At 56.3% G+C, this 27,589-nt stretch overlaps 3 protein-coding genes across 4 annotated transcripts in view; 1 reads left to right on the forward strand and 2 right to left on the reverse strand.

Moving 5' to 3' along the window:
- Positions 1-633: 633 nt before the first annotated feature.
- Positions 634-3,485, reverse strand: BYSL (bystin like). Its single transcript, XM_030465405.1, has 7 exons — positions 3,189-3,485; positions 2,637-2,808; positions 2,398-2,536; positions 1,925-2,058; positions 1,619-1,779; positions 1,419-1,521; positions 634-1,217 (listed from the first exon to the last, which is right to left on the reverse strand). The coding sequence occupies exons 1-7, from the start codon at positions 3,460-3,462 to the stop codon at positions 875-877; spliced, it is 1,326 nt and encodes a 441-aa protein (XP_030321265.1). The 5' UTR covers positions 3,463-3,485; the 3' UTR covers positions 634-874.
- Positions 3,486-3,522: 37 nt separating this feature from the next.
- On the forward strand, positions 3,523-6,260 carry MED20 (mediator complex subunit 20). Of its 2 annotated transcripts, XM_030465442.1 has the most exons (4): positions 3,523-3,577; positions 3,665-3,819; positions 4,861-5,114; positions 5,646-6,260. In XM_030465442.1, exons 1-4 carry the CDS (start codon positions 3,564-3,566, stop codon positions 5,859-5,861), a joined length of 639 nt encoding a protein of 212 aa, XP_030321302.1. In that variant the 5' UTR covers positions 3,523-3,563; the 3' UTR covers positions 5,862-6,260. The 2 variants fall into 2 exon arrangements, with proteins under 2 accessions (XP_030321302.1, XP_030321303.1); XM_030465443.1 differs by lacking the exons at positions 3,523-3,577; positions 3,665-3,819 and adding an exon at positions 3,839-3,924.
- Positions 6,261-10,397: 4,137 nt separating this feature from the next.
- Positions 10,398-27,589, reverse strand: part of SCUBE3 (signal peptide, CUB domain and EGF like domain containing 3) — a 33,261-nt gene continuing 16,069 nt past the window's right edge. The window contains 17 exon segments of the mRNA XM_030465493.1: positions 10,398-10,547; positions 10,719-10,798; positions 10,997-11,149; positions 12,739-12,832; positions 12,835-12,938; positions 13,213-13,374; positions 13,469-13,636; positions 14,159-14,320; positions 14,412-14,615; positions 15,162-15,323; positions 15,404-15,520; positions 15,606-15,698; positions 16,007-16,123; positions 16,700-16,822; positions 17,875-17,991; positions 19,006-19,128; positions 20,685-20,801. Of these exon segments, the coding sequence (XP_030321353.1) occupies positions 10,398-10,547; positions 10,719-10,798; positions 10,997-11,149; positions 12,739-12,832; positions 12,835-12,938; positions 13,213-13,374; positions 13,469-13,636; positions 14,159-14,320; positions 14,412-14,615; positions 15,162-15,323; positions 15,404-15,520; positions 15,606-15,698; positions 16,007-16,123; positions 16,700-16,822; positions 17,875-17,991; positions 19,006-19,128; positions 20,685-20,801 (2,246 nt within the window).

Raw genomic sequence — 27,589 nt, forward strand, 5'->3', positions numbered from 1 at the left:
GGGACCTATGGGTTTGTTTTGGTTTTTTTCCATGTGGGAATTCGTGTTGGGTTCACAGGAAGCCCACGTAGTGGCCCACTCAGCCACTACTGCAGCAGTTCCCCAGGGGGGGAACACAGGAGGAAAAGCCCCTGGTGGGTTTTCCAGCAGAAGTGGGGTGTGTGTGCAGGTTGCTGTGAATGGGGCAGGGATGTGTCCTCAGGGGCTAGGGGAGGATGGGGGCCTCATGGCTTCACCACCCTCAGAGTGTTTGGGGGAAATCCCTGAGGAAAAAGGACGGGTGATGGGGTTGGTGCCAAGCAGCCAGCAGGGATGGGCTGCCCTCAACACAAGCTCCCCATGCTGGCCCAGCTCAGGTCCTGCAGCAGCTCTGCATCCCAGGGAACCCTCAGGCACCATCAGTTTGGGATTCTTTCCCCCACAAGAACAGTCCGGGGCTCTGGAACAGCCTGAGGGGGGCCCAGTGAGGCACAGGGATGGGGCAAGGGATGCAGAGAGGTTCCTTTGCAATTTGGGGACAGCACCAGCATCACAGACTCAATCTGCAGCTCTGCAAGCAGCCCGGGGAAGGTGGTTTTGCTCTGCCACCTGCTGGGGACAGGACAAGGGAAGGGAAGAGGCAGGGACATGATGTGGCTGCAGGGCAGAACCAGCCCTGAATGGCTCAGATTTTATTTTCAAATGCAGGGGGTGCTGGTGGCACCGTGTGGGACAGGGACTGCCCTGCCCTGTGACAAGCAGCACAGGGATCAGTGTCCAGCTCTGCGGGCACGGCAGGAACCTGGCACAGATGCTTCCCACACAGGGCTCCCAACTTTTCTCCAGCAGTGTCCTGGAAGCAGGGCAGGCTGCAGCTTTCCCTGCCTCTCCCTGCTCACTCCATGGGCTGCTGCCCCTCCACATCCCGTGTCTTGGAGTTGAACAGTTCCCTGCGGATCTCCGGAGAGATCTGCGGGTGGCTGTGGAACTTGAGCAGCTCGAGCAGAGCCTCCTTCTGCTCCGAGGAGAGATCCTCCTTGTAGCGTTGGGCAAAGGCCAGGAAGCTCTGGTGCCACAGGACGGGCAGGACCCGCTGGTCCCTGCGGAAGGCCAGGAAGTGGAAGACGAGGGCGTCGACCACACGGAAGGGCAGAGCATACTTCTTGTCGATGAGGAGCCGCAGGAAGATGCTGTTGGCACCACTGTACTGCATCTCAGCAATCTTCAGCATGGCTGCACTGGGGGCACAGAGGGAGCAGCCAGGGCTTGAGCCACAGGGCGGCAGCACAGAGGGAACAAACCCAGCGCTGAGACTTGAATCCCAACCTCGGAGGGGAGCCCCCCCACAACTTCTGAGATGCCACTGAGGCTGAGGGACAGATCCGAGGTGTTGCACCCATGTCCCTAAGGGAGAATCACTGCCCAGCCCAGTGCCTCACCTGGAGTGGAGGACGGGGATGGAGCACTTGGTGAGGATGCTGCCAATGATGATGGCTTCCCGCAGTGTGCAGGTCCCTGACTCACAGAGGGGGATGAGAATCCCTGTGGAGGGGAAGGAAGAAACATCTCCCTGAATGCCCCCAGGCTGCCAGAGCAGAGCAAGATCAGCCCTCAGAAAGGCTCCAAAGGGAGTCCCTACCTTTGAACCAGGCTGCTGGCTTGAAGAGAGCCTTTTTCAAAGCCATGTAGAGGTGGAAATTGAGGCGCTTGTACTCGGCGATGTCGTCCCTGATCCGTGGCAGCAGCACCAGGTTGTAGAACCTCTGAGCCATCCTCTCTTTCAGGTTGGATGAAAATATCCTGGGAAAAGCAAAGCACAGCATTTGAAGAAAGGAGGCCAAGCCAAGGACAGGCTGGCATTTTGTATGTTGGTTCCACTTATGGAAAAAAAAAACCAAGCTAAACAAAAAAATCCCACATCAGCAACTCCCAGAGATGACCTTACCTGGTGGCTTGGTACATGGCAGCTGCTGTCCATGCCTCTGGCTCTGTGATGTAGAGGATCTGCTCCCAGTTGGACAAAGCAGGAATGATTTTAAATGCCTTGGGGAGTTTTCCACTCCTGTATTTGGACAGCACCTTAAAAGACACAGATACAGACTGGGCTGCAACACAGAGGCACTAACAGCAGGGACCTGTGCAAAAGTTGTCACCTCCCTCAGCATCTCTGGTAAAAAGGATGATCCGAAGTCCTAAGAGAGGATAGTCCCAGGATCACACAGAGCATGGAGCTCAGGACATGGTCACCAAAAACTCTCTGGACCCTTCAGTGACTGAGATGACCCAAAGTGCAGGCAACACACAAATGGCCAGAGCAGAGTGAGGATGGGGATGGTCTCTCCGAGGCAGAGCAGGGGCAGAGGTTGTGGGGCTCAGTGCCCTTTGCTGGACCTCAGGACAGAGCAGCTTTGGTCATACCTCCCTGACACCCTTGTAGACCTCCAGGACACGGGGATCCAGTTGGGGCATGGGGCATCCTGACACTTCTGACAGCGCCGTCTCCACCTCCGTCTGCTTCTCCGTGATCTTCTCCATGATGACGTCCGCCAGCGTGCGTCTGGGGATGAGCCAGGAGGGGTGCAAGTCAGGGGCTGTTTTGGAACGTGTTGACCCCTGCCCCATCCCCATCCCGGTCCCCTCACCTGCCGTGTCCTCACCTCAGTGGTGGGTTCTTGTTCATGAACATCTCAATGGCCTTCTCATCCTCAGGGTCCACCTCCACCTCCCCCCCGTACTCCCTGCTCTGTTCTGACACCGCTGCTGCCTTCTCCAGTGAGGGCCACTCCTCATCATCCTCATCTTCATCCTCTGAGCCTCGCACTGCTGGGCCTGGGGGGGTTTGAGCCCTGCCTGAGCCTGGAGGTTCGGCTGGGAGCGGGCTGGGTGGGGATCAGGGGTGGGCTGGGAGGACCAGAAGTGGGTTGGGGAGAACCAGGTGTGGGGTAAAGGATTGGAGATGAGTTGGGGGGGACCACGGGTTGGGCTGGGGAGAACCAGATGTGGGGAAGAAGGACTGGGAACGGGTTGAGGAGAAACAGGAATGGGTTAGGAGGACTGGAGATGAGTTCGGGGGGACCAGGGGTTGGGGAGAACCAGGTGCGGGGCAGGGGGATTGGGGGAAACCCGTTGGGATTGGGGGTGGGCCAAGAGGACTGGGGGGGGGAGCTGGGGGAGGACCGGGGGTGGGTTGGGGGTGAGCGGGGGCTCACCCAGCGTCGTGCTGCGCAGCTTGGGGGGTCTGGCGGGGCCGTGCTCGGCCTCCAGCTCCTCCTGCTGCCGCCTCGCCTGCTCCAGGATGCGCCGGGAGAGCCGCGCGTCCACGTATCCCTCCTCCCCGCCATCCTCCTCCTCCGCGGCCGGGCCGCCCCGACGCTTCCCCCTCGCCGTGGGTCGCGGAGCCGCTTCTTGTAGGATCTGCTCGGCCAGCGGCACCGTGGGACCGGGCCCAGGCCCGGAACCCCTGGCCCGTCGGACCTTGGGCATGGCGGCGTGGGGCGGGAGGGGGGGGGAGCAGCTCGGCCCCCGCCCCTTCCGCCGCAGCCCCCGTCCCCGCCTCTTCCGACGGCGCTTCCGAGCGGTGCGGGATGGGGGTGACCTGGTAGGGGCAGTGGGGATGGGGGTCCCGCCGGCGTTGCTCGTCCATCCCTTCTCCCGGCGGGACCCTGAGCCCCTGTCCCGGTTGCAGCGTGTCCCAGGTGCCGGTGGCGGAGGGGAAGAGCGTGCAGCAGACGGTGGAGCTGCTGACTCGGAAGCTGGAGGTGCTGGGAGCCGAGAAGCAGGGAACCTTCTGCGTGGATTGCGAGACCTATCACACCGCCGCATCCACCATCGGCAGCCAAGGTCAGCGCCGGAGGGGCCCGGCCCGGGGTTTGCTTCCCCAGATTCATCCTTTCTCCCGCTGCGGCTTCCAGCTCCGTGTCCCCTGGAACCAGGGGGAGTCGGGGGGTGAGGACACCGACCCGAGGGTTCTTCTCTTTTTTTCTCTCATTTATCGCTCTGCTGCCCCTCCTGCTGCCTTCCGCTCTCCTCCGGAAGAATCAGCATCCCCGGGCTGTGGTCCTGGGGGGGTTTGGGACAGGCACCCTGCTTTGGGGGTTCCCATTTGCCTTGGGGTGTCCCTGCCTGGAGGGTTCCCTTCACAGCCATGCCCTTCGCTACCAGTGTGTTATTTTTATGTTGAGTTTCATAGTTTCCCGGGGTGGTGAGGAGCAACTTTCAGAAGGCTGAGTTGTGAGATGCCCCCCAGTTGTTGTGGGAGGACCTCAAATCCCCTCTTGACACAGTACAGCCTGAAATGTGTATGGTATGGTATGGTATGGTATGGTATGGCTGCTTTCCTGAGGGGCTGTTCCTGCCCCTTTATCCCTCCTGGACACTTTTTCCCCATCATTTAAAAGCTGTGACCACAGCCACGGGGACTCAGCAGCTGCAGAGCTCAGCACTGAGACTTTGCACTCTTGGTGTGTCTGGGAAGATCCACCTGGAGCTACAAGAGCAGCTTTTTGCTACTTTTTCTGCAGCTGGAACTTGCCACATCTACGGAAAGGCTCTTTTGTGCTACAGGGATAAGTGAGAAGGGAGGTGGATGCTTTTTGCTGACCCTCTCCATCAGTCTGCTGAGGATCTCATGTCCTGCTCACTCTCTGCTCCCTGAGTTGTGCTGGGGTCTTATCCTGGGGCTGCAGAAGACTTCTTTTTTTCCACTTAAAGTCTTCAGAAGGAAATAGAATCTGTTCCCTGAGCAGCACATATGAGTGGCACAGGGAGCGTGGAATTAAAACAAGGACAGAGGAAAAAAAAAGTTAAACAGGTGTTTTAAAACCCATAAGAAGTGTAGGACTGTTGGTTTGACAGCCCCCAAACCCTCTGTTCTTATTCCAGGGCAGACAGGGAAGCTGATGTATGTGATGCACAATTCTGAGTATCCCCTGAGCTGCTTCGCTCTCTTTGAAAACGGTCCCTGCCTGATAGCAGATGCTAACTTTGATATCCTCATGGTGAAGCTGAAAGGCTTCTTCCAAAATGCCAAGGCCAACAAGATAGAGAGCCGGGGCACCCGCTACCAGTACTGTGACTTCTTGGTGAAGGTGGGCACGGTCACAATGGGGCCCAGTGCCCGGGGGATATCTGTGGAGGTAAGAATCATCTTTGAGAGGTGTAAAATACAAGTACAAAGAGGGAAATTCCACATTGGAGGCTAGATGAGAAATCCCCCATCCCTTTCTGGACTGAAAAGGGCAAAGTGGAGTATGTCAGCCCCCAAACATCTTGGTGTATTGGTGCCCAGCTGTCTTGGAGATAGCTGAGAATTAGATGCTTGAAATTCCCATCCCATGCCATGGGCCTCCCCCAGCCCAGGGTGCTCCAAGCCCCATCCAGCCTCCAATACTGCCAGGGATGGGGAAGCCACAGCTTCTGGGGGCAACCTGGGGCTCAGCACCCTCACACCAAAGAATTTCTTCCTGACATCCAACCCTCTTCCAGTTCAAAGCCATTTCCCCTTGTCCCATCACTCCATGCCCTAATAAGAAAACCCATCCTTGTTACTTGTCCCTCTGTGTCAGACACTAAATATTCTCAGACTTTTTTACGAAGAGCATTCTCCAGTGGGGCAGAGAGAGGGCAGCACTTTGCCTCCTGCAATGAGCTGTGGTTTCTCTTGGCAGGTGGAATATTGCCCCTGCGTGATCGCCAACGACTGCTGGAACCTGCTGCTGGAGTTCATGCAGAGCTTCATGGGGAACCACACTCCTGGGGTTCCCTCTGTCTTTGGCACCAAGCATGACAGCATCTACAGCCCCTCTGACACCATGGGGCAGTACATGGAGCTCTTCAACAAGATCCGCAAGCAGCAGGCGGTGCCGGTGGCAGGGATCAGGTGAAGGGAGCCCAGCTCCCAGCCCATCCTCTGCCTGCCCCTGGGGATCCCCTCAAAAAGCAGCACTGGAGAAAGCCCAGGGTGGGTTGTTTGTTGTTGTTTTTCACTTCTCTTTTCCCTTTTTCCAAGTGGAGGTTTTCAAGGCCGTGGGTATTTCTCCTTGGCCTCCTGTGTGGGTTTGAGCGTGGTTGGTTCCGATGGGTCCAGCACTTGGTGCAGGGGGTTGGTGTTCATCAGGAGGAGGGAAAAGAGAAATCCCACCAAAATACACTTGAGGGCAGAGTTTCCTTACCTACAGGCAGCTACATGGGAGACTATTTCTTTAATTATTATTTTGTTTTGGATATCCATACAGAAGTGTCTGGTTATTTTCATCAAAATAAAAAGCTGTATTTTGGGAGGAGATGGAGTGTTTCTCCACAGCAAGTGTTGTGCTTTTTGGTATTGTTTCTATGCAGCTATGGAAGTTTTCTTATGTGTGGACATAATTTTTCAGCAGAGTTTTATCTTTGATTTGCTTCAGCAGCTTTATACCCCTGGAAGCAAAATCATTTCCTTGTGGCAAAATGCACAAGGATTCTTGCATTCCCCTTATGGGTACGTCCTGAGTTTCCCTTCATTTTTATTCCTGAGGATTCAAATCTCCTACCACTCAGCTGAGGCTGATGAAGCCTCACAATAAATGTACAAACAAGCCTGGGAGGAGCCCTCCCAGACAACAAAATGGAACACCAACCACTTCACCTCATTGATGGGAAGGTGTCCTATCCAAAATCCATCACGTCCAGACCTGGCTCCCAAATACAAGGAGTGACCACTGAAAACTCCTGCTGGGCCTCACCCTCCCCACAGCACCCACAGCACCACCAACAATCAGCTCCAGGTTTGCTTCAGTACCCAAACCCCCAACCATTCCACCCCTCCCTCATTTTCACCAATTTTGGCTCCAAAGTTCCAAATTTCTGCACCTGAACCCACCCCAGGGTTGGGACTCTCCCAGCAGCCTCCTGAAGGGTGGGTTTGGGGGGGAGCAGCATTTTAGGTGCCTGTATCCCCCCCGGCACCCAATGATGGGCTTGGGGTGGAGGGGTTTGGGTCCTGCCCAGCTGCAGCTCATGGGGGTTTGATGGGGTCTCTGAGTTCCCACGGGATTCTGAGGAATTGGGGGGCTCTGAGTGGGAGCTGCAGCTCAAGGAGCTCAGGGCTGAGTGTTTTCCATCCCCTCTGTTCCCCTCCCTCCCTCCCCAGCTGCCATGTTAAGGAAAAAAAAAATATTTTTGCATCTAATTAATGTATATAAATAAATACATTGTGTCGGGAGCAGAGAGCTTATGGCAGGGTGTAGGATTTAAGCTGCTGGGGGAAAGAAAAAAAACCACTCAGCCCAACCCCTTTGCCCTTGCAAAAAGCTCAACTGAGCATCCGAGGGACCAGAACAATGAAAAATCACTGGATCCTGCTGTTGGAAACCTTTAAAATGAGCATCAGAGCCAGTTTCTTAAAGATCAACACAACACCAAGAAATTCCATTTAATAATTAAAAAAAGACAATACAAAATGCAAACATTTCTTTTTTACAAAGTTCAGATACATTTTTTTAATTATTTTTTTTTCTTTTACTCAAGTGCAAATAACTTCATGAACTACATCTTTCTCATGTAATTTTTTTTTTTTTTTTTAACTTTTTATCTTGCTGGCGATGGTAGAAGTCGTGGCCCACTGCAAAAGGCAGATATAAATATTCCAACATGAAAAAAACAAAAACCATAAAAAAAAAACCCAACCAAAACCAAAACAAAACCAACCTAAAAAAACCCCAACAACCCTTTTTTCTGTTCATTGCATCCCAACATTCAGTCCAGCTGGGGCAGGGGCAGGATGCTGTTTTCAGCCTTTCAGACCTTTCCTGGGTCCTGGATGGGGGTGACAAGAGGGACAGCTAAGCAGTGGGGTGGTTCTGGGGGCCCTGTGGGCTTTTTTGGGGTTTAATTTGAGGGGTTTGGTGAAGAGGTGGTGTTCCCAGGTGTCTGGGGGCTGAGTGGGGTGACAGCCAGGACACCCCCAGAGTCCCCATTCCCAACAGGGTTGGATAACAGTGATCCCAAGGAGAAATCACAAAGAATGAACAAACTCCTCTGAGCAGAGCAGCTGCCTCACACCAGGGTTAGCTCATCCCCAGGCTGGTTTTTTATGTCTTTTTCTGGTTTGCTTTGGGGGGTGAGCAGGGGGTTGTTTTTTTGAATTTTTTTTGTTTCTTTGTTTTTGGTCTTCCAAATCTGAAAGACCCTTTCAATGGTCACCACTCCTTTGCCACTGCCCCACAGCAAAAACCAAAAAAACAAAAACCAAACCCAAGCAGCCCTTCCAAATCCCTGCAACAGCTTTTGTGCATCAAAGCAGCTGCTTCCAGACACCAACCAAGTGACAAAATAGCTCAAGCCCCAGATGTGGAGCTTCCAAACCATCCGGGAGCTGGGGAGGCAGAAGGGGTAAATCCACAGCTGGGATCCATCAGGAGAGACTTTTCCAACCAAAACATCTTGGGGACAAACCTCAGTGCTCACCCAGCCCATGGACCCTACCAGAGCCCAAAAGAAGCTCCTGGAGCATCCATGGAGTGAGGAGGGAAGAGGGGTGAGCAGCTGCCTCCTGGGGGAGGATGTGCAGAGCAATAAATCATCATAGAACCAATAAATAAATAATTGGTTCCTTAAGAGCAAGGATTGCCCCAGATGTGGCCAAGGGGACAGTGAGAGTCAAGTGGAGATGGGAGGAGATCTGCAGAGAGGAAATCTTCAGGCAAGACCCCCCGTGTTTGGGGGGTGCAGGAGAGGGGAGAGCTGAGAGCTGGAGAGGGCAAAATGCTTGGGGAGGAGGAAGATGGGTGGGAGGTGGCATCAGTCACCTGTCCCCAGGGGTCCTGTCCAGCTGTGTGCAGATGCCAGGGGGTCAGACCCCTCGCTGACACCCACCTGGCAAGTGGAGATGAAAAGGGGGTGCCAGGAGGGGATCCCCCAGGGAGCTGCTCCCTGCAGAGCTCTCAGGCAGAGGGACAGAACCACCCAAGGGAACATGGAAGCTCAAAGCTTCCCCAGAGCTGGGGAGGGCACAGCCCCCCAGGCCTTGGGGGAGATTTGGAGCTCTCCTGCTGGCGTGTCCCCCAGACCCTTCCTTGGGTCCTGTCCCAGCTCTCCCCCAGGTCTCTGCTGGTCCCTGAGCCCCTGCAGGGAAGCAAAATGCTTTGTAACAAGCAAGTGACAGCAGAGTTTTGCATCCCCCTTGCAACCCTCAAACTGTGGAAAATCAGCCCCAAGGCACCCAGCACCCACCCAGCTTCTCTGGGGATGGACCCAGACACCTGGAACCCTCAGGAAAAACTCACCCATCACAGGCTGAGCAGCAGAGGCACCATCTCCCCCCAGGAAGAGGTTTTGATTGGGGACAAATGCAGCAGAAGAGGTTGCAAGGCCTGAAAACACCATCCTGCCAGAGAGCTGCAGCCCAGGGCTGGGTTTGCTTTGGGTGGTTGCTGTTGTTGTTGTTGGGGTGTTTTTTTTTCCTTTTTTTTTTTTTTTTTTTTTTTGTTACAAAACGCACATTCTCGTTTCTCAGGCAGGTATAAATATTGTCGTTTCTAGTAGAAAAAAAAAAACAAAAAACAAACAAACAAAAAACCAAACAAAGAAACAAAAACAAACCACAAAACAAAACCTTCCCTCTAAAATAATATAAAGACGACTCAAATGATTGCACTTAATACATATGACAAAGGTAGGAAGGAGGATATCCTAGTGCACAAACATTTACTCCTGCTCTTCACAAAGCTTGTTTTTTCGAGTTACTCTTTGGCAGAGCTTGTAAGGAAGTCTGGTTTCTTGGCACAAGTGTCTGGGATGAGGGGGGGGTGGGGGGAGAAACAAACAAAAAAATAAACAAACCCAAAAAAACCCAAAAGGGAACCCGGCTGAAAGTCCTTCTCCTTTGCTCCCTGCTCTCTCCCGTGCCGCCAGACATTGTTCTCCGTGGCTTGGCTCTGCTCTCCTCCCAGCCCCCGTGGAGCTGTGCCCATCTCTCTCCTTTCATTTGGCTTTTTCACCAAGAAGGCTTTGTCAAAAAAAATTCCTTTCTCTCCACCGCGAAGCAGCCCAGGAGCAGGCGAGGGATTGGGCGTCACCTTCTCGCCATCCTCTCTCCCACCTCGGTGGCTAGGAAGGACAGTGACCCCCCTGATGTCCCAGGGCACCAGGGAACAGGGACAGACCATGCATGAAGGAACCCAAAGGGAGAACAGATGCCAGCGAAAGGCCCAGAGCTTTGGTTTCCTAAACTGAAGAAGACGCTGCAGAGGAGAGGGGAGGCTTCGCTGGCTGAGTCCAAAGCTTTCCCCATCCCCAGGGAACAGTGGAGAAATCGTGGGGGAACATCTGGAGGGTGAGAGGTGGTGCTGGTCCTGCTGGAGCTGAGCAGAGGAAGGAGAAAATTGGAAAGGAGAAGGAAGGGAGAAGAGGTTTTCCTTGGCTGCGGGGGAGGGTGCGGGGGGCTATTTGTAAGGCCGCAGGAAACTGGAGACTTTGGAGCGGAGGAGTTTGATGAAGGAGCGGGGCAGCATCTCCTTGTGCTTCTCTGTGTACTTGAAATAGTTCTGGGGATGTGCCAGCACGTCGAAGAAAGCTTTGATCAGCTTCTTGTCCTGTGGAGGGAGCCAAAGAGGAGGGAGAGGTCACCATCCATCCCACCCTGTGCCTCCCCCCCCCCCGTGGTGGCTCCGAAACCGGAGCTGGGAGGGCAGGGGTGGCACAGCCGAGGGGAGGGCAGGACATTTCCTGCCGGGCAGCAAGGACCTGGGGGGGGAAGCGCTCACCTTGAGGATCTCTTGGTGGTTTTCAGAGGCGTAGAGCCTGCCGTCCCTCACGATGTCCTCCACCAGCTGCTCATAGTCCTCTGCAACCCCCCAGCCAAAAAAAAAACCAAACCCAAACCACAAGGTCAGGACAGGAGCTGCCACTTGTCCCCACGCCTCTGCTCCTCATCCCTAAGTCTGCTTCCCCCAAAACACATGGGATGGGGGATGACCTGGGTACTAAACTGGACAGGGGACACTGGACACAGGGGATGGTGACCCCTCCAGGCTGTGCTCACCGTCGTAGGTGACGTAGGGGATCTGGAAGCCCCGGGCACTGTTGGCTTCACTGGTTTTGAAGTTGATCCAAAGCTTCCGAGAGCGAGCGGTGAAGGCAATGGGTCTCTCGTAGGTCTGGCAGGTCTCGTAGGTGGTGATGGAGGATGGGGAGGCTGTGGGGAAGGGTGAGGGGCTGGGTGATGCTGGGTGCTCATCAGCAGAGTTGCCCCCAGCTGTGCTGAAATGCTCCTGGCAGAGGAGGCACCTGGGAGGGGGTTTGGCCACGTTGGGTGAGGCTGAGTCCCAGCCCTCACGTTAGGTACCAGGGATGCTGTTATTCCTTCCTTGCTTTGGGAAGGCCTAAAAGGGGCTTTTTACCCCCCACCCCCCCACCCAAAAGAAGTGCTGAGACATGGGTGTACAACTAGTCCACCCGTAGCCCATGCACATCCCCCTGATCCAGCAAGACACTGGGGTGATGCTGATCCCTCTGCTCAATTCCCAAACTCCCAAAATTCCACCCAGTTCCCAAAAATTCCAACACCTGAAAGGAACCTACAGGAGGGCTAGAGAGGGACTTATAAGAGTGTCCAGTGACAGGGCAAGGGAAAATGGTTTTAAACTGAAGGAGAACAGGTTTAGACTGGATCTTTGCAAGAAATTCTGCAGTACAGGGGTGGTGAGATGCTGGAACAGGCTGCCAGGAGAAGCTGTGGCTTGGGGGTGTTCAAGGCCAGGTTGGATGAGGCTTTGAGCAACCTGGGCTGGATGAGAGATTGGAGTGGATGATCTTGACTCTAGAGTAGATTCCCCCCTCTACTCTGTTCCCACCTGGAGTGCTGGGTCCAGTTCTGGAGTCCCCAGTACCAGAAGGACACAGAGCTCCTGGAAGGTGTCCAGAGGAGCCCCTGAAATGCTCAGAGGGCTGAGCACCTCCCTGGGAAGCCAGGCTGAGGGATTGGGGTTGTTCAGCCTGGAGAAGAGAAGGCTCCCAGGTGAGCTCAGAGCAACCTTCCAATACCTGAAGGGGCTACAAGAAAGCTGGGTGAGGGCTCTGGACATGGGGGGGTAGGGAGAGGACAAGGGAAATGGGTTAAAACTTGAAGAGGGGAGAATTAGGTCAGACATTAGGAACAATTCTTTCCTGTGAGGGTGGTGAGGTGCTGGAACAGGTTGCCCAAGGAATATGTGGCTGCTCCAGACATGCCCAAACCCCCCCAGCCCCACCCCAAGCAGCCCTGCAGGAACTGAAATCAAACCATTCCTTGCATCCTCACCCAAGTTGGTTTTGCCACGTTGCAAAATTTCTCTCCCCCAGGGTATATTTGCCTTGTGTGCTACCCCAGGATGTAACTGATAAGGGAACACAGTGACAGGATAAGGGGGGAATGGCTTTAAGCTGGAAGTGGGTAAATTGAGGTTGGGCATCAGGAAGGAATTCTTTGGGGTGAGGGTGCTGAGCCCCTGGGTGCCCCCAGAAGCTGTGGCTGCCCCATCCCTGGCAGTGTTGAAGGTTGGATGGGGCTTGGAGCACCCTGGGCTGGGGGAGGTGTCCCTGCCCATGGCAGGGGTGGCACTGGGATGGCTTTGAGGTCCCTTCACACCCAAACTATTCCATGACTCTCTGATCTCTAAGGTCCCTTCCAACCATCCTATGATTCTCTGAACACCTCCCTGCTGTCTCACACCTTTCTCCCTTTGCAGCAGGCAGCTCCAGCCCAGCCCCAGCCTGTTCGTCCCCAGGTTTCTCTCGGTTACCTACAGTTTTTCCGCATGACCAAGACGTCTCCGCACTCGTCCTCAGAAGGGAGGAAGATCTCTGGCACCACGATGAGGATCTTGCGTTTGGGGGGGGGGGGTTGATGTTCCAGGTGCACTCGATGTTGGCAGGGTAATTCCCAGGGTAGTTGGGGGACTCGATGTAACCCGTGTATTCCCCCAGCTCCCCCCCGCACTGCCGGTCTGCAAGGCATGGAGAGCCTGTTCAACTGGGAACCAGTGGTATGGGCACTGGGATGGCATGAGGTTTACTGGGAAAGGGGGGAGGGGGAGAGGGAGTGCTCTATCAGCTCCCCTCCATGCATTCTCCCCTCTCCCCCAACCCTGTGTCTGCAGCAAGCACAGAAATGTTCCAAAAATTTCATTTTAGGGGAATTATTTTTTTCAATATTTTGAAGGAAAGGGCTGTGCCTGTCATGTCCCTCCCCCCCTTCATCCCACCCCAGAGCTCTCCTACTTTTGCATTGGGACACAGAGGTGGAGCCATCGAAGTCAGTGGTGGTGTTGCCAGGACAGGAGATGCAATAATTCTGTCGGAAATCGGGCTGGTAGGTGCCCAGGGCACAGCGGATGCAGCGGTGGACGCTGGTGTTGTAGTAATGCCCGGGGGAGCACTGGACTGGAGGGGGGGTCAGAAAGCACAGGGGGGGTTGTGTCAGACACCCACATGCTGAGTGTTCCCTCCCTCTCCCTTAGGACCAGCTCCCACCTACCTTTGGTGTCACAGTCCTGGAAGGAGAGGGCTCCCTCGTGGCGGGTGGTCAGGCCCCCCCCACAGGGGAAGCAGAGTGCCCGCCCCACCTCGGGCTGGTAGGACCCTCGGGGACATGGCTGGCAGGGCCTGAAGCCATCAGCTGAGTGCTGGCCAGGGGGACACTGACCTGTGGGCACAGGCAGGCTCAGTCCTGACATCCCCCAGGCCCAGGGGTCTTGCTCCCCGTGCCTGGCTCCCTGCCCCAGCCCCCAGCCTTGGCAGCATCAAAAAATCCGGAGCAATTCCTGCGCTCTCTAAAAGATGAATGCCCCAAAACCTTCTGCTATTGCAGCCTTGGCCACCCCCCAGGTGTCCCTTCTTGTCTCCCACTCCAGCTTTGTCAGCATCAGTCCAGATGTTGGATCATCCCAGATCAATTCCTCCCCTTCCAGGGGTCCCTTCTAAAAGACAAACACCCAAAACCCCAACTTCAGTGGGTCCTGGTGATACTCAGGGCTTTTCCCTCCTCTGCGTGGGGGCTGATGGTTGAGGTTGCAGCCTCCAAATGTCCCCTCCTGTCCCCATGTGCCCCCCCCAGCCACAGCAGCACCAATAAACCCAGGGCAAGCACTGCCCTTCCCGGGGTTCCCTCTGAACACCCAAACCAGCAACTTCTACAGGTCCTGGGGGTGCTCCCTGCCCTCCTCACCCGTGCAGCCGGTGATGTTGGTGGCCCCCACCGGTCCGAAGGTGTCACCACGGGGACACAGGTCACAGGAGAGCTGCCCTTCCTTCTCCTGGTAGGTGCCGGGGGGGCAGGGGACGCACTGCTCGGTCTGCCCGTGGTAATACGTTCCCTGCGAGCAGCTGACTGAGAGCCGGGGGGGGACGTCAGTGATGTGACAAGGTGGTGGCTGTCCCCACCAGGTCTCCACCCGCACCCCGTGATGCTCCTCTCTTACCACACTTGGTACCGAGGCGCTGCTGACCCGGTCCGCAGCTTTCCTGCCTCTCGGGGGCCACGCTCAGCTTCCTGGCGACCTCGTACTCCATCCCCGCGAACCGGAGCAGGAACCGTTCCTGGTTGATGGATTTCTTCAGGGCTTTGATGGCCGACTTCAGCTTTTTCTCCACCCGCTGGCGCAGGCAGTGCAGGTTGCAGCTGGCTGGGGGTGCAGGGGGGGAATGGGGGTACAGGGGGAAGAGGGGAGGCAGTAAGGAGGGAGGGAGGGAGAGGGAAACCCAGCAGGATGAAGACCAGCTGCCAAATGCAAGTGCCGCCCAGAGCATCCCAATCCAGTGTGGGATGAGAACTGGTTCAGCTTTCCCTGCTGCATGGGGATGGCAATGTCCCCTTGGTCCCACCACCAACACTCTGGTCCCACCACTCTTCTTTTGGTTCCACCAATGCCCCCCTAGTCCCAGCATCACCCCCTGGTTTCACCACCATCCCTCTGATCCCACCACCATCCCTTTGGTTCCACTACCACCCCTCTGGGCCCACCACTATCCCTTTGGTCTCATCAAAATCCCCTTGGTCCCACCACCACCACCCTGGTGCCATTACTCTCCCTCTGGTCTCACCACCATTCCCCTGGTCCCACCACTATCTCTCTGGTCCCACTACCACCCCTCTGGGCCCACCATCATCCCCATGGTCCCACCATTTCCCTGCCTGCACCCAAGACTGACCAAGCCAACCCTGTGCCCACCTGTGGTCTCCTCTGGTTTGATTTCTGCCTCAAACTCCAGCGTGATCCGTGTCACCTCCTTGTTGGGGGAGTTGCGAGCCCTGCGTCCCTTCCCTTTCTTGGATGAGTCACACTTGAGGTTGACAAAGGTGACCTGGCAGTCGGAGCAAGGTGCCGAACCCCCTGCACATGGGGGGACAGTCAGGACCCTGTTCCTCCCAGGGGGATGGGCACCCTGCCACCCCTCTGCCATCACACCTCACCTTGAGCCCCAACCTTCCCAGCCTCCTCCTGCTTGCCCTTGGCCCGTGGGTGCAGGTGGCACTTGGCATCCTTGATCTTGAAGGAAGCTTTTTGCTTGATTGGTGCAGCAACAGTCTCTAAAAGTAAAGGCAGGTGCTCAACAACCCCCGGGTGAGGTGGCTCTGGCTGGAGGTGGCCATGGGCACCCTGGGACCCTCTTACCGAGGCACTGCTGGCTGCTGTTGCTGGGTCTCTGCTGCCCACCCTGCCGCAGGATGGGGGTCCCACAGCTCACTGTGTAGCTGCTGTCAGACTCTGAGGGAAGGAGGGATGGGAGTCAGGGGATGCTGGAGTGGCTGCCCCGTCCCCCAGGGGGTGCAGGGACAGATGGTTGTGCCATGGGGGGACAATGCTCAGCACCCTCCCACAGAGATCCTGCACCAGGGACCCATCCTGTGGATCTACACCCAACAAAAAGACCCCTGAGCAACCCCCTCCCTCCTTGCCCTGGCCACTACTGGGTGCTCTGGCCATGCAGCTGCTCCTTCCCCCACACCAGTTTGGGTCACCCAGGGAACTGGGGACTCCCTTGCCCGTGCTGGTGGTGGTGGCACTGCTGGTACCTGGCAGAAAGCGGGCCCTGGAGGCACAGGTGAGGGCACAGCTGTCCTTCTTGCCCATCTTGTTGCAGGTGAGGATGGCCCGTGGTGGTACCGAACCCGGCAGGCATTTCAGCAGCTCTGAGGGACATGCAGCAGCTGGTGACAACAAGCAGGGATGCCCGTGGCTGGCACAGCCTGGGGACCCACAAGGGACCCCTGTGCTATCCCAGGCCACTGGGGATTCCCAGGGAAGAGAGGGTGATAGGGGGTGGCATGAGGACGCTGGACCAGCATCCCAACCCCCCCAGCTCCTCCCTGGAGATGTGATTGATGGGATTTAATTTTTTTTTTTGGGGGGGTGGTGGTTTGAAGGCAGATGGCTGCCCCAGCCATGAAAACAACTCTTGGGGACACTCACTGGTGCAAAAACTCATGGCCCACCTTGAGAAAAAGCAACGAGACAACCAAGGGCAGAGTGGGAAGTGCAACATCTTACAGCCCTTCTCACTCAGACCCACGTGAGATGGAGACAGGGCTGCAGCCAAAAGCCACCCAGCACAGAGCATCCTTGAGCTGGAACAACACCACCCCCCCTGCCCCCCCGTGCTTCCCCCACCCTGAATCCCAACAGCCCCAAGTGACAGAGAGGCCACAAGGCACCTGGCTGGGGAATGCAGGGGGGTCCCTGGCCATGCCAAGTCCTGCCCCCCATACCTGTACAGTCTTTTTTGTTCCAGTGCAGCTTGCAGCCACTGGGACAGGTGCACTGGTAGCTGCCAGGAGTGTTGATGCAGCCAAATTTGCAGCCCCCCCGGTTGATGCTGCATTCGTCGATGTCTGCAAGGAAAAAAGGAGAGGTGGTGGGTGAGGGACAGCAGCAGGGGAGCTGAGCAGGACATCCCCCACCCCAGCTCTGGCTCTGAGTCACTGCATTGTCTCGGGGATGGGATTTTGGACCATGCCAGCCCCACGGGGACAAGGGAAGCCCTGAGTCCTGATGTCCCTCAGGGCCAGGCAGTGACGGGTGCAGCCCACCCAGGCTGAGCCCCGCGGGAAGCAGCAGACAGAGCTGACATGGAACCATTTAGCAGCCCAGTTCAAAGGCAGCTGCTTGGCAGCCCTGGCCCCTCTCCCTCTGCCCTGGCCCAAAATGGGAAGCTGATCCTGGCACAAAGCAGGGCTGGAGGTAGGGAGCAGGCAGGGATGGAGCTGTCCCCCTAAACAAACCTCTCCCTGCCCCACTCTCCCTTCTCAGAAGCATCAGTGGGATGCAATGACCCCTCCAGGGGGGTCATGTCCAGAGCATCCCCAGGGCCCTGCTGGCTCATGCTGGGTGTGCTTTTTTGGAGCACAGGGAGGGTCACCCACCCTCACCAACCAGGCAGTGCCAGAGCATGTGGCCTCGTGTCACCAGGTCCCCAGGCTGATGGCACCCCTGTCACGACATGCTCTAGTGACTCCCCAAAGTGTGTTCCATCTGCCTCCCTGCTTCCAGGGCACCACAAGCCCCCGCCCTTGGGAGCTCTCTCTGCCTCATGAAACTTCAATCAAACTTCTTTGATGTCCCCCTTCCCACCCTGTCCCAGCTCCCTGCCAGAAAAACACCGGGGGTTTCTCCCTCTCTCCTGCTGCAGACAAGTCGCAAATTGTTCCTGTCGCTGCGTTTGATGTTGCAGACGCCAGTGTCTGGCTGCCAGCCCCCTCCCCGCCCGGCCCCGCCTTGGGGTACGCAGGGGACCGACCCTCCCCGGGAGCCCTGGGAGGGAGTGGGAACCCCAGGGGTCCCGCAGCCACCGGGCCATGGGGCTGCCCCGTCCCTGGGTGCCCTGCGTGTGACTCCGGGAACCAAACCCGGCAGGGTGCTCCTGCCAGCATCCTCCCAGCCCTACCTCCACAGTGGGTCAGCCCATACAGTGTGTAGCCCTTGTTGCAGAGGCACTGGAAGCTGCCGGGGGTGTTGATGCAGAGGTGGTCGCAGGTCCGGTCGAAGGAGCACTCATCGATGTCTGAACGGAAGGCAAGAGGGAGGGGTGAGGGCTGGAAAGGTAGAGGGGGCAGCCCCAGACACAGGGACAGTCCCCTTCCTGCTCCAGCAGCCTGGGGAATGCACTGGGATGTTGTGGGACCCTACACTGGGATGCTCCAGGCATCCAGCACCAGAATGCTTTGGGAACCCAGAACTGGGATGCTGTGGGGACTCAGAACTGAGATACTCCAGGGATTTAGCACTGGGATGCCCTGGGGATCAAGAAATAGGATGCTCCAAGAATCCAACACCAGATTGCTCTGGGGATCCAAAATCAGGATACTGCAAGACCCTGTGCTCCCACCCTGCCTGTCGCCAAGCTCCCTCCTTGCCCACTCCAGCTACTGCTACACAGGAGCAGCTGCCCACTGCACCAGCATCCCCCCTGTCCCAACCTCCTCTGCACCTCAAACATGCCAAGCAGGGCCACCAGTGTGTCCCTTGTGTGAGATGTGCAGGAAAGTGCTGGGAGGAAAAGGTGGAAGAGGAGGGAGGAGGCTTGGGAGAGACCCAGAGGTACCAGAGCTGAGTGTGCCCTCCCAGAACACACAGGGCGCTGCTGGGGTCCCCTGGCACGGGTGCTCTGGAGCAGAGCCAACAGCCCCAGGATGGGAATGGTCCCTGTGCCCGGGCAGTCCCCTGTGGGGCTGCAGGGGACATCACCACCATCATCCCAACCAGGCTGGAGGATTTCACCGGGGCTGCCTCACTGCTGGCTTTAACTGTGCTGTGAGAAGAGCCCAGAAATCCTCAGCTTGGGAGCAGGGCTGGGACAGCAGCCCAGCTCTGCAGATCAAAGCACTAAGCCCCAGCCCAGAACCCAAATCCACCACTAATCCCCTGAAGGATGTGCATGGTCCAGAGGAGAGCAAAATGAAAGGAGGAACCGGGCCAGGACTCCTCCAGCCACTGCGGGAGGGCTGAGCAATGCTGGAGGGCAGGAGAGGGGATGTCCCTGGGCAGGGCAGGCTGTGGGGGTCCTGCTGTCCCTCACCTTGGCAGTTCCTCTCGTTGATGAGCAGCTTGTAGCCCTTCTTGCAGCTGCACTCAAAGCTGCCCACTGTGTTCCTGCAGATGTGGTCGCAGCCCCCGTTGTTGAGCCGGCACTCGTCGATGTCTGGTGGGGACAGGGGACACGTGTCACGCTCTGGCTGGGATGTTCAGCCAGCAGAGAGGGGTCTCCAGACTCCATCCCCACTGGGAGCCAGGAAATGGAGGAAACCCTTTGGGCTCTGATGGTCACCAGCACAATGTGGCTGCTGGTTTGCTCTGGGTGCATCTGGGGAGCCAAGGCACGATGCTGGGGAAGGGCAAAACTCCTGGGTTCTGTCCCCTTTGGAAGTTGTGCAAATCATCACATTTGTGCAAGTCGCAGTATCACCCAGAGCAGAGCCAGGAGCCAGGGTCTCAAAAAGAGCCTCAAAGATGGAGAATACCAGATCAGAGTCCACAGGGTCCCAGGTTTGGGCTGGGGGCTGCTTTTGGAGACCAGGAGCAGCAAGAATAAAGACCAAGGTGGGAGGGGAAACCCCCTCCTTCCAAAAGCTTCTCAAACAAAGCTAAAAATCACAATGCACAATAACTGCAAAGAGACCCAACAAGCTGGAAAGAGGCTGGAACTTGGGGTTTTTTTGGTGTTCATCTTTTTGTTTGTTTGTTTGCTTGCTTGGTTCTTTTGGGTTTTTTCCCCGTTCTCTACTAATCAAAAAATTTACTGCCAGGAAAAGACCTGTAAAATGGAAGGAGACCAGGAAGAAGCAGCCACCATCCCCATCCCTCCAGCCCCCAGCCACCAACACCAGGGAGGCAGCTCTGCCTCTCTGAGGCTGGGGTTTTCTTTTTTATGACTGTGAGGGAGCGAGCTGTAAACCCTGCAGCCATAATAAAACCCCAGACACAGGGGATGTGGCTCTGGGTTATTGCATGTTCCTGGAAACTGCAGAACTGAAGAAGCAGAGGCAGGAATGGGGGGGATGCTCTGATAAAATAACAGGGAGCAGGGGGGTTCTGGAAGCAGTCAGCAGGTAGGCAGGCAGCTCGCAGCAGGATGGGCTTTCCTTTCAACCAGGGTCAAGTTCCTGGAGCTGCCAAAAGACAAAATGCAGGCACTAGCCAGCCCCAGGGTCCCCTTGCCCAGGAGGGAGAAGGTTTGGGGTGGCCGGGGTGACCCCAGTGCCAGGATCACTTCCCCTTGCAGGGACAGGTGGAGGTGGATGTTGCTGGGAATGTGGCATCCCATGGTGTCCTCCCCCAGCTGGATGTGGTGCTTGGTGCAGAGGGAATCATGCATCCCAAATTCCCAGAGTGGGGTGGGATTCCTGCACACCCAGGCCCGACTCGTGGGGAAACTGAGGCAGCAGGAAGGAACAAGGTGGGATGGGACCTTCAGCCCCACAGCTGCCATGCCATCACCTCTGACTTGACCTATCCCCCCTTCCCACCTCCCTGTGGGCTTCCCAGGGCCAACCACGGTGCCTTCAACAGGCAGCTGGGTGTCATCTCCTGGGGGTGATCCCTGTCTCCACCCCACGGATGCAAACACCCAGCAAGAAAACGCTGCAGGCAGCATCGAGCTGAGTCAAACCTGAGCCTGTTCCAAGGGCACTGAGGACACACGGGGGGGACTGGGAGGCAGCCAGGGGGGAACAGGGAGCTCTGTGTGCACCCACCCACCTTTGCACGTCTTCCTGTCAGGCTGGAGCATGAAGCCCATGGGGCAGCTGCAGTGCACCCCGGTGGCCGCGTCGTGACACTTGCTGTCACAGCCTCCGTTGTTGACAGCACACGTCTCTGCAAGGAGAAGGGAGAGAAATGGCCAAGGTGAGGACCCAGTGTCAAAAATGCTGGGGTGGGTCACACCCCATGCCATCCAGGTGTCCCCGTGCCACCTAGATGTCCCCATGCTGCAGGCTGGGAGAGGCTGCAAACCTTCCTGCAGAGCCCACCAAAAGCCTCCTGGGCTTTTCACGCAGCTTCAACAAGGTCAGGGAGCCCCCAAATTAATAAACACCCAAATACAGAGCACACGAGAGCCAGGGCAGGGTAAGGCATCAACACAGATGATTCAGCACCTGTTGCCTCTCCCATCACCCCAAACTCTTCCACGGGGATTTTGGAGGTGAAACAAGGGCGAGTGTGATTCACCCTGGTGCTAAGGCAGGAAAAAGCACCCACGTTTCAGGGTTTGCTGTCCAAACTCCTGCTCAACCCTCCCACCTTTCAACAACCTCTGCCCCGGGGATCTGTATTTAGGGCAGATGGAAGGTTGGGGTCAGCCCTGTCCCCTCCTTAGAGGAGCATCACCCGGCTGTCCCAGAGAGGACGGGGCCGGGGTCACAGGCAGGGACGTGCAGGCAGAGCCGCTGCCTCTTGCGAAAGAGCCGGCACTGGTGGTGCTGGGAAAAGCGGAGGAGGTTCCACGGAGGCTCTTTGTTCCCCAAACACGTCGGCTTTTCAGCTGACAGAAGGAAAAAGAAGCTCACTGGGATTAATGCCGCCACGCTCATCCCCCCCACGCTGGCATCGGGGCGCACAGCGTGTCCCTCTCCCTTCCAAAAAAAAAAAAAAAAAAAAAAAAAAAAAAAAAAGAGAAGAGGTCCGGTGGGGTTTGGCTTTGGCAGCCCCAGGAGGAGGAATTGGATTTCCAAGTGACCAAGACCCTGCTCTTGGTGTGCAAAATGCAGGCCCGGGGCTCACCGGAGGCTGCAGGTCCCCAGGGGTGCAGGTGCACACCGTGGGTCCCCGGGGGGTGGCAGGGTCTGTGTCCCACCCCCCCCTGGCTGCCACCAAGCTGCAAAGCCACCAGTGACCCTGAACTGATGGTCCCTGACTGTCACCCACCCGTCCAGTGTCGTGGGCTAATTTAGGAGGCACTTCATATAATTAGAACACACACACAGAGGCAGCAGCAGCAGTGGAAAAAAAAGTCAATTAAAAAAAAAAAAAAAAAAAAAAAAAGAAAAAAAAAGCTAATTATTCCAGTTTTATCAAAGTCAGCTGTTGTTGGGTAGGACTAGAAGGGACACTAATTTAAATGAAGCATTTTCAGCTTGACAGCTTCCCTGTGAGATCAATCCTCAATTTCGGTCCTAACCACCAAAACAATGGTTTGAAGTGCATTAAGTTGTTCACAAAGGATAATAAAATATTCCTTTCAGAAGGCTGGGTCGCTTGGATAAATGAGGCATTTGGGCTTCAAGGAACCCAAGATGAAAATGCCTTGAAGAAATTCCTTGGAAAGAGCAAATCCCAGGTTCTCCTCACGGGGTGGGAATGACTGAACCATCCAACCATTCGCCGCAGGGCGAGGGAGCTGGGATCGCTCTGTGCTCATCTTGCCGCTGCTATTTTTATGATGTCCCATAATAAGAGAACAAAAGGGACCATTTTATTAAATTAATAGCCCAGCACAATTACAAAACGTAACGGCAAGGGAGGGATTTCTGGAGAAGTTCTGCCTCCAGCCAGGTCCTCCCGCAGGGACCGTCCCCTCCCCGCGGCTCCGGGCTGCGGGTGACACCACGCCGAAGGGAAAGGAAACTTTCTGGAAGGCCGATGAATTATTTAACGCCAGCCTTTGTTCCAGCAGCTGATGCAGAAGCAGCCCAGGGAGGATTGATTTAACAGGGTCGAGGCCGAGTTGAGACGTCGGGCTCTGCTTTTGGTGGGACTGCGGAGGGGCTGGAGCGGGAAGGATGCAGCATCCCATCTCCCCTGCCGGCACCTTCGCAAAACCAGGAATTCGGGTGGGGATGTCACGCAAGCCCTTACCCCACCCTCCCATGCAGGATGGGGCTGTGCGTGGGGTGGGAGCAGAGCCAGCCCGCAGCTTCACCGCCTCGGCAAAGCGGGGACCGCGTCCTCGGCTCGCCAAAAGCTGGGAGGGGTGGTGAGGGGATGGATACCTGGGAGAGGGTGGAGGACCCCCGGGAGAACAGCATTGTTCGGGGGGTGAGGGGGGGCAACGAGAGTTGCTCCCAGCCAGCGTGACTCACCCAACCACCCAGGGCTTTGGCGAGGGCCTCCATGCTCGGGGCGGGGGGTGAGGGGGGGGTGAGAAGAAGACAAAGCAGCTTGCACACACACACACACACACGCATCCACAGACACACACACAGATGCTCTTTCCCACCCTCCTCCATCCAGCCCAGCTTCCCCACCGCCGTGCCATGGAAATTCTCGCCCTGCTCAGCACCCTCACCCCCGCCCCTGCCCCCGCACGGCTCTGCCCGCACACGCTCCGGATTCGCCTTCACCTGCCGGGAAGCAGCAATCCCCGGGGGATTGCCAGCCCGCCGGCCACAGGAGGGAACTGCACGGGGAACAGAGGGATAACAGTGGGGTTGGCTGCAGGGAGAGGAGCTGGGGGTCCCCCCCTTCTCTCACCCCTGCGGGGAAGGCGCTGAGGTGCCCCCCAAAAGCTGGGGTGGGTGCTCCTGGCCACCAGCAAACTGCAAACCCGCAGCTCCTCCTGGACATGTCGGGAGTTTTCATGCACCCAGCACATCCATGAAGAAGATTCCTCAGGGCAGCCACGCTGCTGCACCTTCAACCTGCCTCAGTTTCCCTGCTGGAGGAGCAGAGGCCTTGCCTTACCTTTGTGAAGGGCTTAGAGACCCCACAGGGGTTGCAAAGAAATACTTGGGGCAGCAGCTGAGGTGCCCAGGCTGACCAAGGGACATTGCAGCCATCAAATTTGCTGCAGCTCTGGGCTGGGCACTTCCAGGGCCAAACCCTGGGACACCCTGAATGTCCTCACACCCCTAGAGAGGACCATCCACGAGTGGGTGAGCTCTGGGAAGAGGTAACACAGCACAGACCATCCCCCTCCCCATCACCCAGCCACTGCCAGCCCACCTCTGGCTCCTTTGGAGCTTGTTTGGGAGTGTGTGTGTGGGGGGGATAACCATCTCCACAGCCACGGGGAAAGGCATCATCACCCCCCTGCACCAGGCTGGATCAACCACAGCCACGCAACAGCCCCCACCTCATGCAAGTGCAGCCAGGGGAAAGGTTTCTTCCTCTGTCCCCAAAAGCAGAGCCTGAGGCCAGGCTGGGGGGCAGGGTGTCAAAGCAGCAGCAGGGGGGGGACAGAGTTAGTGAGGCATGCAGTTAGCTTGACAGCTCAGGCCCCCCGAAGTCCCCCCCCCCCTCGTTAGGATCTGGAGATGAGAGTCTAGGGTTAAACCCCTTTGGAGAGATAGAGAGAACAAAAATATTTACCATTAGAAAACGTCTCAAGGATAACGTGTTGCTGGAAGTGTCTCTCCCCTGTTTAACATTATAAAAAAGTGATTTAGAAACAGTGTCCAGCAAGGAGCTTGGTTGGTGTCACATGTCACTGGGTTTCACTCTGCTGCCTTTACAGCCAAATTGTCCCTTGGGAGGGTATGGGTTTTTTTGTTTGTTTGTTTTTTTCCCCCCACCTCCCAAAAAAGCCAAGCCTCAAGGTTTGGGGCTGATGCTACGGTCCCCTCCATCACCCTGTCTGAAGCATCCCATGTCCCTCAGCCTCTCCAAACCCCCTCCAGTTCCATGCTCAGTGTTGGAGCAGGCAGAGCCCCAGGTCAGAGGGAGGAAGCGCGTTTTGGGGAGCGTTAGTGCAGCCCGTTAGTCAGGGGAGTTGGGTCCTCACCAGAGCAAAAACCAACATGTACTGGGTGTGCTGCAATCCCTGAGAGGAGCCACAGACTTCAGGAAGGTGACTGAGTCCCACTGGTGGCACTTGCACCCCAAACCAGGGGCCAGCACAAATTTGGGGCTGCTCAGCCTCCCCCATGCATCCATTCGGCTGGGTGTGGGAGGGCACAGCCCCGAGGTGCTGAGCACCCCAGGGAACATGTTGGGGGACACACAAACAGCCAAGAATGGGCTGAGAGCAGCCTGGGGAAAGCCACAGTCCTCCAGATTGGTGCTAGAACACTTTGGGGGCACTGTCTTGAAAATTAACTTAAGCTTTGCCCTGCAAAGAAACTGCCTGGCACCAGCCATCCATGTCCCTTCCTCATCCTGAGCATTTTGGGGAGGGGACAAGGCACACCAACCCCTTCTTTTTGCTCCATTGTGGGAACAGAGCCCCATGGCAGAAGCAGAAGAGCCCCAAGGTGAGTGTGGGGATGGGATGCGTGGGGCAGGTGGAGCCCATTGCCCACACAACTTAAGAGAGATGAGCTTGAGGAGAAACAAGGCCGGGTCCATGTGGAGGGGGAAGCAAAGAAAAGCCCCCAGCTGGTCCGGGGGGGCTCAGGCTGAGGGCAGGGGCCCAGCAGTGGGGACACGGGGTGCCAAGGTTCATCAGGGACTGCATCCCCCTTGGGGAGGTCGATGCCTGCAGAGGAGCCATGGCCACAACCACCTGCTCCGTGTCCCCCTGTCCCAGAGCCTTCCTACACTGTGGTCCCTTTGCTCAGTGTCCCCAGCAGTGACCCAGCAGTGGGGCTGGTGCAGCCCCTGCTCCCAGCCCCCTGTCCCAGCCCCACAAATCCAGGGAGCATTGGCCATGCCACCTGGGCACGGGTCAGGAAATCTCCCATGAAACTCGAGCTGGCTTGGGTTTCCCTCTCCATCTAATCAGATTTCCTCCACACCCACCACCTCCTGGCCCCACAGTGCTCACTGGGGGACAGTGACCCCAAACTTCACCAGGAGGGAGCTGCAATCATGCCCTGCCTTGCAAATCTTCCCAGAAAGCCAAAATCTGCATTGACCAACCAGGGCATCCTGGGCTGGATCTCCCCATGGGTGCTGCACTCTGGGTTGCTGGAGGGAGATGTCACATGCTGCTTTTTTTTTTTTTATCCCAACAAACAAACCAAAAAAAAAAAAAAAAAAAAAAAAAGCTTTTTTTTTTTTTTTTTAAGCATAAATATAAATATATAAGGTCATCAGCCTCCCCTCCCAGCTCCCCCTCCCCCTGGAGCCTCCAGACATGTTGGGAGCCATTAGGGCTGGCCCCGCTTTGCTCAGAGGCATGTTATTCATTATCTGCATTTTTAAAAGCAGCAATAAAAAGCGGAAAAATGAAAAACACCGGCCGTGGCCTAATGAAACTGTCACTCAAAGGGGCTGATCGTGCTTCCTGCCCCGTGGTGTGATCTGAAGGGAACCTGGACCAGGGGCCTGTCCCGGCAGCCCATCAAAAGCACCGCGTACAATTTCAAAGCCCGTGGCCCGGGGAGTGAGTTTGTGTTTCCCCTCGCTGGAAACTTTATTCCCCTTGAAATGATGAAATATTTCAGAGGAAATGGGGAAGGGGCGGCGGAGGGAGCACCAGGGATGGCAGGGGTTGGGGGCAGGGTGGGGGGACGACACAGGGCTGTTTGCTGAGCCCTGGTTGTAAAACAAGAAAGGGTGGTTATAAATATCCAGGCAGGTACCTCAGCTGTCAAGCTGCTGGCTGAGCATCCCCACTGCCAGAGCACAATCCCAGAGTGGTCCCGTGGTGGGGCTGGGGGCTGGGAATCCCCCAGGGGATGTGGGAGCCAAGAGGACTCCTTCCCGTGGAGAGAGGATATGAGGGATCTGAAGGGTGAAGGGGTTGGTTTGGGGCTGGTGCTGCCCCTCAAATCCTCTCTTGCTGGGTTTGATTTCCCCTGGGGAGGTGGGAAGGGGAGAGCTCATGGGGAGACATTATCCCAGGTTGCCCCCAGAAGCTGTGGCTGCCCCATTCCTGGCAGTGCTGGAGGTTGGATGGGGCCTGGAGCACCCTGGGCTGGTGGGAGGTGTCCCTGCACTGGATCTCTAAGGTCTCTCCAACCCAAACCAGTCCATGGTTCTTTACACTGTCTCTGGTAGGAGATGGCAGTGAAAGGGGGAGATTTCATCTAAGGCCATGAGGATGAATGATTTTGGAACCCCCTGAATCCCATCCTCACACCTGTAGTACCCAAGTACTGAGACTTTGGCAAACAGACCCTCCCAAGCAGCCCCCAAATCATGGGATGCTCCAGAGAGCAGCTCTGCACACAGCAGCTCAGGAACAGCACTTGGTGCCAACCCCCCTGGAGTCCTCACACCAACACACACACCACAGGCACAGGGACCTCTGTCCAGGAGGAACACACCAACAGACACACCCCAGGGTCCCCAAGTCCCTGTCAGATGCCCCGAGCACCCGTCAAGCTGCTGGGGAGCTGTCAGGGTTTGGGGGGCTCCTCTGCCCCCAATCCTGAGGTTGGAGCTGTCTTTGGGAAGCACTGAGGGTTTTCTGTTCAGGCACAGCAGGACCACAGGGAGCCAAAACCTCTCTCTTGCTTTCAATTCCTTTTTCTTTTTTATTTTGCAATAAGAACTCAAATGTCTAGAGCAATTTGTGGACTTAATCACTCCCCAAATGTAACAGCTTTTTAAATCAAATCAGCTGTTAAGCAGCTCAAGCATCTGAAACCAGTAAAACTTCCATCTCTGTTTGATGTTTTACAATTTGAAAACACACACAGGAAAAGGACAATTCTGGGGGTGGTTGAGTTGTCAGGTTGTTGGGGTTTGGGCTTGTTGTTGTTTTAATTTTTTTTTAATGCAAGACAATTGTTCCTGAGTTCCAAGTCAGAACAGATCAGCGTGGCCAAACCTGTCCCCTC

The sequence above is a fragment of the Calypte anna genome, chromosome 26 (assembly GCF_003957555.1).
Source record: "Calypte anna isolate BGI_N300 chromosome 26, bCalAnn1_v1.p, whole genome shotgun sequence".
In the NCBI taxonomy this organism is placed as follows: Eukaryota; Metazoa; Chordata; class Aves; order Apodiformes; family Trochilidae; genus Calypte; species Calypte anna.